General features: G+C 40.0%; 2 protein-coding genes across 2 annotated transcripts; one reads left to right on the plus strand and one right to left on the minus strand.

The window, feature by feature from the left end:
- The first annotated feature begins 4,333 nt into the window (after window positions 1–4,333).
- Window positions 4,334–9,924, plus strand: LOC101303727 (probable ubiquitin conjugation factor E4-like). Its single transcript, XM_004304214.1, has 16 exons — window positions 4,334–5,178; window positions 5,622–5,820; window positions 5,936–6,087; window positions 6,171–6,441; window positions 6,573–6,716; window positions 6,929–7,132; window positions 7,229–7,341; window positions 7,428–7,557; window positions 7,664–7,753; window positions 7,866–8,069; window positions 8,162–8,257; window positions 8,356–8,478; window positions 8,947–9,039; window positions 9,179–9,343; window positions 9,412–9,501; window positions 9,587–9,924. Exons 1-16 carry the CDS (start codon window positions 4,334–4,336, stop codon window positions 9,761–9,763), a joined length of 3,096 nt encoding a protein of 1,031 aa, XP_004304262.1. The 3' UTR covers window positions 9,764–9,924.
- Window positions 9,925–10,106: 182 nt separating this feature from the next.
- On the minus strand, window positions 10,107–12,899 carry LOC101309862 (tRNA (guanosine(18)-2'-O)-methyltransferase-like). Its single transcript, XM_004306060.1, has 6 exons — window positions 12,782–12,899; window positions 12,232–12,700; window positions 11,774–11,912; window positions 11,511–11,572; window positions 11,022–11,160; window positions 10,107–10,587 (listed from the first exon to the last, which is right to left on the minus strand). Exons 1-6 carry the CDS (start codon window positions 12,897–12,899, stop codon window positions 10,450–10,452), a joined length of 1,065 nt encoding a protein of 354 aa, XP_004306108.1. The 3' UTR covers window positions 10,107–10,449.
- Window positions 12,900–14,519: the final 1,620 nt, after the last annotated feature.

The raw sequence follows: 14,519 nt of genomic DNA on the forward strand, positions 1-14,519 counted from the left end.
TGGAAATTTCTCTGACTCTGTGATAAATTACGTATCTACCTAAGAGCGCAATGTGTTTTTATTAGTTATTACCTAATAAAACAATATATGTATGTAAGAGCTAGAGGATATCTATATACGTCATTCTCAAATTCTTCCCTTTTTTTTTTTTTTGTATATGCTCAAATTCTTTCCTTAGCAACCTCATATCTAGTACGTACTCTACTATAGAAAAGGAACTTAGAAATAGATAAGTAGGATTAAGGGTTTTGAAGGTAAAAGCTTATGCGCCGCGAGTCCGCAACTGTGTCTATAGCTCCTTCTAAGCCTCATAAGTGAAAATGGGTGATTATTGCCCTCTATTTTTAAATATATTACACTCTATTTTGTTTTTGATTAGGGGTTTGGAACCCAAGCCTAACTGGAAGACTTAGCCCCACATATTACACTCTAAAACTGCAATGCAAACATAATTATGGAAATTACTCTGACTTTGTGATAAATTACGTATGTACCTAAGAGCGTAATGTGTGTTTATTAGTTACCTAATAAAGCATATATGCATGTAAGTGCTAGAGGAAATATATTTATTTCATTCTCAATTTCTTTCATTAGCAACCTCATATATAGTACTCTACCATAGAAAAGGAACTTGAGAAATATATTAGTAGGATTAAGGGTTTTGAAGGTAAAAGCTTATGCTCCTGTCTATAGTACGTGCCTCGTAAGCCTCAGAAGAACTCGATCAACTCTTTGCTCAGAAGTTATATTTCTCAAATTTCAAACAGCGAAAAGGTAACAAATACTTTTTCATTATGTTGTTATTCTATATTCTTTGCTTAATCGCGCAATTGATTTTGTTCGTTCTTTTTGCCACGTATGTTTCAATGAATTATGAGGATTGTTCAATATGATTTGTTTGCTTCATGATAAGCATGTATAACTATGATACATTATTGTATACCAACAAATGTTGATAACTTTGAATCTTGTAATTTGTAGTTAGAATATAATTTCATAAGAAAAATAATATATTGAAAGAAATCGGGAATAGCTAGATTGTTGATCGTTGATTTAGTAAAGAGAATTGCATTCATATAAATCATGCCAACTGATTTCTCTAGAGTTAAATGAATGAAGTTGATATTAGCTCATTGGATGGTATCCAAAATGAAATTTGTGGGGGATCTTTATGTTAATGAGAAGAGATTCAATGTGTTTTACGATAAGTGTTGTCCACAATTCAACTCCTTCCTTTTCCTAAATGGGTGATGTTTTACAATAAGCTATTAGGCTACTCATTTTAATTAGTTTATGAATGCATGGCCACCCAAGTTAAGCCGTACGCGGTTGGTTTGTAATTTATAGTTTTCTTTTCTTATATATATTTACTATATATAAAGCGAGCAGTCTCTAAATATATATAAAGCGAGCAGTCTCTAAATTATCAAATTATGTTATGTTGATATTACCCCTATTAAGTTGTTTCAGATTATTAAAAACAAGGGTTATTATAGTAAATAGTAAAATAAAAAAACAAAATAAAATGAAGAGATAATTGAGGAGAGAAAAACGTATAGTAAATAGCAAAATAATGAAGAGATAATTGGGGAGAGAAAAACGTGGGTAGTGGATAGAAATTAAAAAGTGGGATTACAACGATTATCTGTACTACACCAAACATATAAAAATTAACCATTCCATAGTTTTAGGTGACTAGCTTGATGAAAACCAGCAAATTTACACGGATAAAAGGCTAGTTATCAAAAAAGAAGGGAGAATATCAATTTTAGTCGTCTACTACAGTTTACTTACATATGAACCACCCAATACCTGCTTCAATCTTAAGAATCATTCATCACTTCATTCTCTGATCGATTTTTACCTTTGATCGCCTCATTTCAGGATGGCTTTGCGTTTTTCCCGTGAAGAGAAGGGAAAGTTCTTATCGAAGAGTACTCCTAGTGAGTATTTTTCTCCTCAAGGGAAGGAAAAGTTCTCAATCATGAAGAGTCATGAGTTTGAAGAAGTGGCAAGAGCAATGAGTGAAGATGTGTCAAATACTCCCTATGGTTATGTCTATAAGCCTCTCTGGGATTCCTTATGGAATGTCCGCGTCCCCGGTAGGGTGAAGATCTGTGCTTGGAAGGCTTCTATGGACATTCTCCCCACTCGTGCTCATCTACACCAAAAGGGTATGTCTCTAAAACATCGAGGCTGTATGTTTTGCGACGACAATTCTCTAGAATCATCGCTGCATGTCTTGAAGGATTGCCCTTATGCAACTTCTGTGTGGTTCTCTAGTGCTTTGGCTATACGCACTAGCGAGTTGCAGTGTATCACCGTTAAGGATTGGTTGTTACATCTCTCTATAGCCTTACCAGCTTCCCAGTTTGCAATGCTGATGATGACTCTTTGGTCAATCTGGAATGAGCGTCATTCTCTTCTGTTAGGGAAATGTAAGAAGCTTTCACCCCCTGATGATGTTGCTCGTCGTGCTCAAACTTGGCTACAAGAGTTCATGACACTTCCACAAAATCTGAGCCCTAAACCTCTACAACCTAATCAAAAGTGGTCGAGGCCAAACGAGGGTTGGGTGAAGGTCAATGTGGACGGGGTTTATGATCGTGCTGGCTCTAGTGGAGGGATCGGAGTGATTCTTCGTGACTGGAATGGTGATTTCCATGGCGCATTAACTAAGAAAATATATGGTGGACTGTTTTCACAAGTAGATGTAGAGGTTGTGGCATTGCGGGAAGGCGTTCGCTTTGCTCTCGACCGTGGCTATCACCAGGTATGGTTCGAAAGTGACGCATTGAACACTATAATTGCTCGCTACAATATAGAGTATCATCGAGAAGAGGACGATGAAGATGTTTATATAAGTGATAGCAGTAGTGACAGTGGAAGTGATAGTGACACCGAAAATGATAGTGATGGTGACACAGCCATGCCGGCAAGTTTTACGCCTGTTAGTCGAGTAGCAAGGATGGTGCTGGATAATCTTCGTGGCCCGAAAAGTAGCTTATTACCAAGTATTGATCATGTTCATCATCATCCTGCTGGTTCCGGTGATTCTGATACATCTTTATATGTCGGTTTGTTTAGCTCGATTGATCCTGTGATTGAAGACACAAGGGCAATGCTGCGTGGTTTTCAGGGGGAACCAGGCTTAACTCATATTCATCCGAGTGCAAATTCTGTTGCGCGTAGATTGGCTACGCACGCCTTGTGTATGAAACAACGTGACTATTGTTGCTGGTTTAAAGAGCCCCCGAACTTCATCTTGGATGTCCTGCTTGAAGACTGTAACATTTCTCCGACCCTAAAGTAAGCGTCCTCCATATTTGAGTGTCTATGATCACAGGTTCCTAAACCTGACTCAAGCATGCCATATATGAAGAGAGGTGATCGATGATCAAGATGCTTCTTCTTTCATTTTAACTAGTTCTCATGCAAGTGTGTGTGATTTATGTCCGATAAGCAGTTACCGAGTGTCATTAGTTTAGAACTGAAACTTATTGATCATTGCTAATGATATTGAGAAGTAACTCAATCTTGGAGGGTTGTTCCAAGAGAACTTTGGTTTTGTTTATTGTTGGTTTCATCCAGTTAGACAATGGACTTTGAAATAAAATGTCAAGCCATTACTCATTAGTGAACTTGGTGTTTCAACTCTATATGTAGCTCTTTGCATAACGGATTCTATCGAGCGTATCTCTATCATATTGGTGACATTGTGTCACTCATTAAAATGTTACAAATTAAAGAGCACAATACATGTACATAACATAACCTATCACGACAAATAATCTAGATAATAGCAATTTCAAATTCCATTATAAAAAATCTGAGTAGTATATAATTTACTCAAATCTCTGATTTATGTTTTAAATGACAGGTAAATTTAATCATCGAAATCGAGTAATCAGGATAAGTTAGACCGCTATCAAATCTAATCATATCGGTGACATTAGACCGCTGATTAACAAGTTACAAGAATCACAAAACGACATGAGACGCAAACTCAGAATATATTCCATTCGATTTTGTTGTTGAGTAATTATGAATTTTAATTTATATTGGATTTTTCTTCAAGTAAAAGGCCTAGTGTGTTCTTATACAATTGGAAGCTACTAGAAAACCCAATATCTCACCAAAAAACCCAAACCCGGCCCAACTCACCAAATTCGGTTTTTATATTTATAGTTTTCTTGTATCCCAACTCTCCAAGTCTTCTTCTTCTTCTTCCCCAGAACTCATCAATGGCTTCCCTCACTCTCCTCCTTTAGCTTCACCCAAATCAATCTCAAAACCCAAAACCCTAATTACCCAATTCGCAGAGAACCAAACCATGGCGACCCCAAAACCCCAGAGGTCTAAGGAGGAGGTGGAGGACATAATCCTCCGCAAAATCTTCCAGGTCACGCTGACGGAGCCACCGCCGGATCCCAACTCCCGAGTCGTCTACTTGGAGATGACGGCAGCGGAGCTTCTCAGCGAGAACAAGCCGATGAGGCTCACGCGCGACCTCTTGGAGTCGATCCTTATCGACCGCCTCATGGGCGGCGGTGGCGGCGCCGCGGCGGCGGAGCCACCGTTCCAGTATCTCGTCGGGTGTTACCGACGCGCCTACGAGGAGAGTAGGAAGATCACCGCCATGAAAGATAAGAACTTGAGGTCGGATATGGAGTCTGTGATTAGACAAGCGAAGAAGCTTTCTGTTTCGTATTGTAGGATCCATTTGGGTAACCCGGAGTCGTTTCCGGGTTCGGGTTCGGATCCGGGTACGGCGTCGCCTTTACTGCCGTTGATTTTCAGTGAAGTGGGAGGCACAATGGATGAGTTTGGAGGGAGTAGTAGTAGTGGGGTGCAATGCCCACCTGGGTTTTTGGATGAGTTCTTTAGGGACTCGGATTTCGATAGCTTGGACCCGATTTTGAGGGGATTGTATGAGGAGTTGAGGGAGATTGTGCTTAAGGTTTCGGCATTGGGGAATTTCCAGCAGCCATTGAGGGCCTTGTTGTATTTGGTTAGCTTTCCGGTGGGGGCAAAGAGTTTGGTGAATCACCCTTGGTGGATTCCGAAAGGGGTTTACTTGAATGGGAGGGTTATAGAGAGGACTAGTATTTTGGGTCCTTTTTTTCATGTTAGTGCATTGCCTGATACTCCAATTTTCAAGAGCCAGCCTGATGTGGGGTGAGTTTAACTTAGCTACTTGTGTTTTATCAATGTGCATTGTGTTGTGTGTGATTGCGCAATGTTGTTTGGTTGGTGGAATATAGTCCAGAGTATATATTGCTTTTTCGAGACTGTTGAATACTGAAGCTCTGTTTAGCTGAACATAGCGGATTTCTTTTGGGTTGGTTAAACTTGCTTTACTTTATTTATGTAAGTTTAGGAGTCAATCTGCTTGTCTTGCTTGTTGCTTTTTTTTTTTCCTCAACTTTGGCATCTAATAAGAGGACTCTACAGTTAGTGGTTCTATGCTTCTTCAGTTGAATATAAGAAGTTATATCATGTATGCAATTGGTAAATCTATGTGCATATGGTTTCCTTGGTAAGGTAGTTCGATATTATTTTGGCTTGCTTGTGGTTTCTTATTAATGCGTCGATTTTCTCATGAATGTTGTCAACACCAGGCAGCAGTGCTTTCCAGAAAATTCAAGTGATAGTGGTCTGCGATCTTCATACAGCACGATTAAGACAATGATGAATAATTTATATGCCGGCCTCCATGAACTTCTCCACACACTTTTAAAAAATCCAGAAACTCGTGAGAGTGTTCTTGAGTATCTTGCTGAGGTTATCAACAAGAACTCATCAAGGGCTCATATTCAGGTATCTATTCCCAGATATCTTACTCTAGTGATAACTGATGTCTCTGAATCTCGTGGTCTCTTGTTCTCTAAAAATTTGGTAATCCTTAATAACCTCAGCAAGTTCATGGTCACAGGTCGATCCTCTTTCTTGTGCAAGTTCTGGCATGTTTGTTACTCTCAGTGCTGTTATGCTTCGACTTTGTGAGCCATTTCTGGATGCAAATTCAAGTAAAAGGGACAAAATCGATCCGAAATATGTATTCTATGGTAACCGTCTAGAGTTAAGGTGAGAAGATTTTGATTTGTAGGCGTGTCTTTCCTTTTCTAGATTGTCTACATGTCTAACAGTTGTTTATGGACCTACATTAGAGGTTTGACTGCCCTACATGCATCATCTGAAGAAGTTACGGAATGGATTAATGAAGATAGGCTGGGGAATGCTGGTGGTGATGGTCAAAATCGACTTTCACAATCCCAACAAGCCACCAGTTCTGGCAGTAACATATCTCAACCTTCTAACCTGAAGCCGACCGGTGAAAAAATTAAATATACATTTATTTGTGAATGCTTCTTCATGACTGCGAGGGTACTCAATCTGGGTTTATTGAAAGCATTTTCTGACTATAAGCATCTAGTACAGGTAATTGGGTGTGCTTATTTATTTGCGGATAAGGATTGCCACACTTTAATAACTGATGTTATATATAATTAAACTATTCACTGTAAATTTTGTTATATGGAAAAGTTACATGTAAAATCTACTCAATCCAGGACATGCAGAGGAATGAAGATACACTTAAAGCCTTGAAAAAGCAGGCACCTTCTCCTGGAATGAATAATGATATAGCTCGCCTTGAGAAAGAGATAGAGTTGTGTAAACAAGAAAAGCGTTGTTATGAAGCTCAGATACTAACGGTATGCCTGAACTTTGTGAATGTGTGTTTTAATGAGCATCTTGTGGAGTTGTTACTTGTGTGTGTGTGTGTGTGTGTGTGTGTGTCTGTGCACATTGATTGGAGTTGTTACTTAGTATCTGTATATGATTAGACATCTGTGAAGATTGTCTTTATTTCCCATACGGGCGTTAATATGGTTTTGTTACTGATTCTTAAAATTCATGTATTCAGGATGAACCACTCTTAGAGCGTGCTCTTTCTTTCTACCGGTTGATGGTGGTATGGCTAGTTCGCTTGGTTGGTGGATTTAAAATGCCTCTGCCATCATCTTGCCCTGTGGAATTTGCATCTATGCCAGAACATTTTGTGGAAGATGCCATGGAGTTGCTTATATTTGCTTCGCGGATGCCAAAAGCATTTCAAGGGATCTTATTGGTACGTTTCTTATCATAAAGCAATTCACTAAATTCTTATTTTTGCTAGTCTCATATTCATATCCTTTTTTTTGTGACGTGTTTTATATTTTTGCAGGATGAATTTATGAACTTCATTATAATGTTCATGGCAAGTCCAGAATATATCAGGAACCCTTATCTAAGAGCAAAGATGGTTGAAGTCCTGAACTGCTTGATGCCCCGTCCAAGGTGGTTTGATGTCTCCCTTTTATATCGATTTGCGCATTTTGAAGATTACAGTTGGATATTTATAGATTTTTGCATGGCATTTGCAGTCATCAACCAGCTTCTGTTACAGCTGCTGCTGCTAGCCTGTTCGAAGGGCACCAACTGTCTCTTGAGTATCTTGTGAGGAATCTCTTGAAACTATATGTCGACATTGAGTTCACTGGTTCTCATACACAGGTGAGTGCTCTCATGTTCATGTCTGTTAATGGGAAATTTATGCGATTCCACTCAGTGTTATCAATTACCTTCTTGTTCATTGGCGTTTTGCTTTTGAGCTGTGTAGTTTTATGACAAGTTTAACATCCGCCATAATATTGCCGAACTTCTCGAATATCTTTGGCAAGTCCCCAGTCATCGAAATGCTTGGAAACAGGTACACGAATTTCATGGAAAGACTTCTTAGAAATTTTAATTATATGTTCAATAAGGTGTACTCTGATCTTTATGGCATGTGATTGACTACACCAACTTGTGTTCTGTTCCAGATTGCTAGGGAAGAGGAGAAAGGCGTATATTTGAATTTCTTGAACTTCTTGATCAATGATAGTATATATCTTCTGGATGAAAGTCTTAACAAGATTCTTGAACACAAAGAACTGGAGGCTGAGATGTCGAATACTGCAGAATGGGAGAGTAGACCTGCTCAAGAGAGGCAGGAGAGAACCCGCCTGTTCCAATCTCAAGAAAATGTTTGTCTTGTTCTCCCACAACACAACTACAATAAGTGTTCTTTTCATGAATTAAGAGACCTAATCAAATGAACACCATTGTGCTTTTACAGATCATCCGAATTGATATGAAGTTGGCAAATGAAGATGTGAGCATGTTGGCATTTACTACAGAACAAATTACAGCTCCTTTCCTACTTGCTGAGATGGTAAAATCTTTCTCTTGATATTAACCCTTTGATGATCAGTTCCCCCTTGCAGTTTTACCATATTATTCTTTAAAACAATGTGTTATTTGTTTTTCCAGGTCGAAAGGGTGGCAAGCATGCTCAATTACTTTTTGTTGCAATTAGTAGGTCCTCAAAGAAAATCTCTTAGCCTAAAAGACCCGGAAAAGTATGAATTCCGTCCAAAGCAATTGCTTAAGCAGGTTGGCATAACTCTTTATTCAACTTGTATCTTTTGTGCCTTCCCGAAGATACATATCTGAAACTACCTGTATTGACTGAATAACTTATGGAATGGGGATTTGGCTCATTACCCAGTCTTGCGATGGATATTTACGTTAGACGGTGGTATATCATGCCTGAAATACCGTTCACACTCTTAGGTTTGATTGTTACTGTGTGGCCTTTGCATTTAAGTGCCCGGCTGGCTGTGTGTTATTAATCAATAAAATAAGGTTAGGGATCTAGTTAGACAAAGAAGGATTTGGGCCCCAAGTCTGCCAGTTGAAAATAAAGACACTGGCCTTATTTGGATAAGTCCCATGTTGAACATGTTGCTCCATAATGATGTTTCTTACCATTATTCTGTAGTCGCAGTGCTTGTGAATTCAGCATGGAAATGCAACTACAGATCGAAATACCTGACTAACTTTTTCTTCATCTCTGTGAAGATTGTGTACATCTATGTTCATCTAGCAAGAGGCGATACAGAAAATATCTTCCCAGCTGCCATCTCAAAGGATGGTCGATCTTACAATGAGCAGGTAAATCAAGTGATGCAAAGCTTTAAACAACTTCTGTGCAATTGTTATTTTGGTGCAATGAATGCAAACCACAGTTATATCTGTTTGTTTTTAATCTCCTATCTGACTGGAAGAATCTGATATTTGGATATGCCTGCAGTTGTTTGGTGCTGCTGCGGATGTCCTAAGAAGAATCGGTGAAGATGGGAGGGTCATACAGGAGTTTGTGGAGCTTGGTGCCAAAGCCAAGGTTTCTGCTTCTGAGGCCATGGACGCTGAAGCTGTTCTAGGGGATATTCCAGATGAATTCCTTGACCCAATTCAGGTATATCTTTTGTGTTTTATGATAAATCTGCTTTGAGCACACTTTGATTGTATTTCTTCTTCTTGCAGTACACTTTAATGAAGGATCCAGTTATCTTACCTTCTTCAAGAATCACTGTAGACCGGCCTGTCATTCAAAGGCATCTTCTTAGTGATAATGTACACCATCGCCCCCTCTTTACTATATGGCTGATAACACAGTAATACGTGCAACTCTTGCTAACATATCTGCTGTGATTTGCAGAGTGATCCATTCAACCGTTCCCATCTTACTGCGGACATGTTGATACCTGATAATGAATTGAAGGCAAAAATACAAGAGTTCATTAGGTCACAGGAGTCTAAGCGTGGGGAAAGCCTAGGCATGCAGAGTGACAAGGCAACAATACAAACCACATCTAGTGAAATGCTAATTGATTAGATCATTAGAACCTTGTTAATATAATACTAGTTTTTTGGGGTGGTGGTTAACATTCAGTGATGATTTAAGCAAATGTTCATATGGATACTATTACTGATCTGTAAAGTTATGTATTTTATTTCTCAATTAATTTATGACGATTACTACATCAGTTAGAAATTTTTTCATTGTCTGGTGGATGCATGTCTTTGTAGATTGTTAACTGCAGAAGCAATATCGCCCATATATGCTCTCATTGGCATCATACATGATAGACAAGCATGATGCTTGAGAGTGGTCTACCCTTAATAGTCTTTTTAAATAGACCCCCAAGGATATGAGAGAATGCACCAAGTCACCAGGTGAAGCAGAGAAAAATTCTTCTCAACTATGATATTAGCATCTTTTGTGTAAAAAATTGTCCTACAGACAAAACTAAACCATCAAGATATTTGATTGGTTCTATTGAACAATTACACAACAATGGCACATAATAACCCGAACAGACATGATCCTCCAGATCCGATTACTAGGGATCCATCATGCCACTTCTCGTATGGAGCTTCGTTTTCCAAAGACCAGTTTGCATGCTTGAAGAGGATATCTGACATGCGCTGTTTATCAATATACTGCTTTCGTACCAGAATTTTGAGATACATGTCTGTCATCGTTCTTCAATAAAGATCAGATATCAGACTGGAGTTTCTTCAAAGCCTTGGTGTGAGCAAAGCTGCCTTCCGCTTTGCGTACTCGTGAGCAATGCTAATTGAATTCTTGCTGTGACGCAGAGAGAACTCAGCAAGAAGAATTTGGTTCTCTTCAGGTGTCAGATCACCATGACTGCCCTGTAGACACCAAAACTAATGTCAACTTTAGTGGTATAAATTTTTACAGATTTGATCTTGTCGTTTTAGTTGTTTCACCAGCTAAACATAAAGTGAACAAGTGAGAAAGCCAATAAACAAATTCTGACCAAGAGGGCACTCCAGCAACCATAAAAGAACTGAAAGTAAAATTCCGGTTTGAAAATACACAATGCAAAAGTTTACACCCTCTTCTAGCAATAAATTTCAGTAAAGTTTTTCTTTAACATTACTGATAGCCATCATACAAAATATGATTTTTCATCGTCTTGTACCTATTCTCATAAGAAGTTACTCCACATGTGCTTAGCATTATCTTCCAAAACACAAATGAAAATGCAAAAGAGGAAAATAAGAAGTTGCATGTATTCTTGTGTGAAGGATGATGCACAGGTATACTATCATTATATCATTACCAGGCGAGAAGTTCTATCACAAACAGCATGGTGCATGAGAATGCCAGCAGCAACTGAAACATTGAAAGAATCCACCATCCCTTTCATTGGAATACTGCAATGCAAATCTGACAAATCCAGGGCCTCATCACTTATTCCCCTACATTCACATGGAATTCAATATTTAGAAAACTACAATACCTAAGAACATGTAAGGGATGCACTAACTTTAACTTAAGCAGATTATACGATCAACATTGGATCTCATTCACAACTGTATCACAATGAACATGACTCAGAATTGTCTTATTTTCTAGTGGGGGTTGTATACAAAAGTATAATTTGCTTATGCTATAATTTTTCTTGGCTGAATAGTTCATCCATAGCTGCTACATAAATGAAGACTTATTTTGACACACAGTAAAAAAGCAAACAAACTAGAAGATGGCCCAGCGGGCTGATATCATATTCACATTTTTAAAGAACAGTAAAAGGAAAATATACAAGTACCTATTTTCATTTCCGACAACTATTGCAGTTGGGCAAGACCAGTCCATGTTGTAAATAGACACCTTCAATAGCATGAAAGGGTTACTCAGACAAGTGCTTCAAATTTCAAGATGCAGAACAACTAAGAATACAAGACAAATAACTCATTTGAATTCAGAAAAAGGCTAAATTTGAACCCTTTTTAGATCAGCGTGAGTTCCTGGAATTCGTACTACTGTTTACAACATCTTTGGCATGCAAGAGGAAAATAAGTGGATAATTACCGCATCCATCCCCACATGTGTTGTGGCAATTCGATAACCACGCGATGTTAGAACTTCAAAGCATTCTTGAGTGGAGTCCCAAAGTTCAATATCCAACCATTTCTCAGCTCCCATGCTCACATGTCGATTTTCTCTGTACCTGAAACACGTTCAAGCTCAGGGGTTAACAAAGTCATTCATACATCATGAACGAAATGCATTACAGAACAATGTGATGATTTTAAGTGACCCAATTTAAAAAAATCCAATGAATGATTTCAGCTTGTTATAGCACCTGGTCACAACTCACAACTTTGTTAAATGGCCTTATCTAAATGCTACACATTGCACATAAATTGTTCTAAAAAATTGATATCGGCAAAATTCATCATCAAAATAAACAAAGATAAACCCCGAAAACTACATTACTATAACCACATAGTAAAACCAGACCCTTTTCACCTCAAATGACGTTGCACCTTTTCGAAGCGTCACAAGAGAGCACATGAACCGACTGAATCCCAAGCGCGTCGGCGGACCGGAACACCGCAGAGACATTCCCAAAATCTCCCAACCCCTCCACCACCAAGCACACCGAGTAGCTCCGGTTCCTCACCACATTCCGAAACCTCTCCTTCCTCACATCCATTATAATCGGATCCACCGCCTCCAGTATCTCACCACTCGTAACGTAAGCACCGCCGCAGTTGAACCTGTCCAGGTACGGAAACCACCGCCCGCCGCCGCCGCAGCCGCTCCGGCGGCGTTCCATTTTCATGAGCTTCACGACGTCGTCCCGGTGCGTGAGGAGGTGCTCCACCGTGTCTTGTGACTCCGGCGGATCTAGGGTTTCGGAAATTGGGGACGGAGCTTCGAAATCTGCGGCTTCTGCTGCTGCAATTGAAGCGTGCGGCCGATGAGGGAGGTTGTTCTGGGAGAGTCTGAGCCCTAGATTTGATTAAAGGCACGAAATTGAATCAGGCGGCGGTGATTTTTAGGCGTAGAAATTTCTAGAGAGAAAGAGTGTACCTTTATTGGGGGAAAGGAGAGGAGAGAAGCAGAGATTGAGAAGAGGGGTGAATTGGGGCCGGAGAGTGGAGCCGATTGAAGAGAGAGAAGTGTGGATTAGGGTCCTGCAGGCCGCCATTGGAGAAATTTGGCGCCAAGCTGGAGAGTGAGTTTTCACTTTTCAGTGGCCAAAATGACAGAGACGACAGATTTTAGTTTTTTTTTTTTTTTTTAAGAAGGTTGGGAACCCGTTAACCTGACAAGCCCATTAGGCCCATGACAGCCTAGCCCTGCATGGGGTCCGGCTAGCCCGCATGTTTGAAGTCGTCGTTTCGGGTTTTTTTTTTTTAAGGTGGGAATTGCTTGCTCGATCAGGCCCATTAGGCGCTGACCCCCTAGCCATGCATGGGCTCCGCCTAGCCCGAATAGTTTAAAAACTGGTTTAATTGTACTTAATATTTAATCCCGATATTAATGACGATTAATACTTTTCTCCCTTATAAAATCTGCTGCAACTCTTTCCCATCTTCCATCTTCATCGAGCTCCGTCCTTATGGCCACCATCCAAGTTTCCATTTCTTCACCGCACCAATCTCTCTGCTCCCCAAAGAAGCTTTGCCAACCAAAGTCAGGCTACCTCACAGTCAACACCACCACAGGCTCCTCTGTTTTTCTACACCTTCTAGGAATCTCAGAGACTCACCTTCCCTGACCTCTCGCAAATTGCGCTTCTCATTTGGCTCCAGGGTGAGCCCGGATGCTCCTTCTTGTTTGGTAACTTCAATATTCATGGACCATGTCAACTTAAACCATCACCACTAGTTTTTTGCTTCTGTATTAGCTATTAGGTTCCATTAATTTTTTTATTTCTTCAAAAAAAAAAATCGCATACTTAGGGATCCTAACCTACAGTATTACATCCTAATTAATCATATGAAGCTACAAATTTAATCTACCAGTATATCCGCCTGGAGACCCGTATGATGTACATGGTTACTGACAGAAATGTAACAACCCAAAAATCAAGGGAAACAGGGCACATGCCAAGTTAAAAGGAGGTTATTCTTCCTAATTGCACCTAATCCCTTCACTTCAGCCCTCATTTACTTGAGATTTGAGAACGTTTGGTGAAACGTGCGTCTAAGGAGCACCAAACCATACATACTAACCGTTCATAAATACTGATGTAGAATACAACCACATCTACTCCAACTCTAATCATCACCATGTCAAACTCAAGAGATTCTCATGCACAGCCTCTTCTTCCTCACATAGCTCTATTCCCATGCGCCGGAATGGGCCATCTGACTCCTTTCCTGCGCCTCGCTTCCACGCTCTCCTCCTCCCAAAACTGCTTGGTCACCTTGATCACAGCCTCCCCTGCTGTTTCCGCAGCAGAGTCCACACACATTTCCTTGTTCCTTTCTCAACACCCAAAAGTCAACCATCTTGAGTTCCATCTCATTCCCTCCGATCCAACCACCACCACCATTCCCGACCCTTTCTTTCTCCAATGGCAATCCACCAACCACTCTCTCCATCTCCTCTACCCTTCACTCGCTTCCGCATCGCCGCCTCTCTCGGCGATCTTCTCCGACTTTGTAGTAGCACCAAGTATGGGAACAATGGCTGCCCAACTCAACATTCCCAACTACATCTTCTCCCCACTTCATGTAAGTTCTTCTGTCTCATGGCTTACCTTCCTACTCTCTTATCAAACACTTCAGATATTAGCACTCTAACTCAAGTCGAAATCCCC

The sequence above is a fragment of the Fragaria vesca genome, linkage group LG6, assembly GCF_000184155.1.
Source record: "Fragaria vesca subsp. vesca linkage group LG6, FraVesHawaii_1.0, whole genome shotgun sequence".
NCBI lineage: Eukaryota > Viridiplantae > Streptophyta > Magnoliopsida > Rosales > Rosaceae > Fragaria > Fragaria vesca.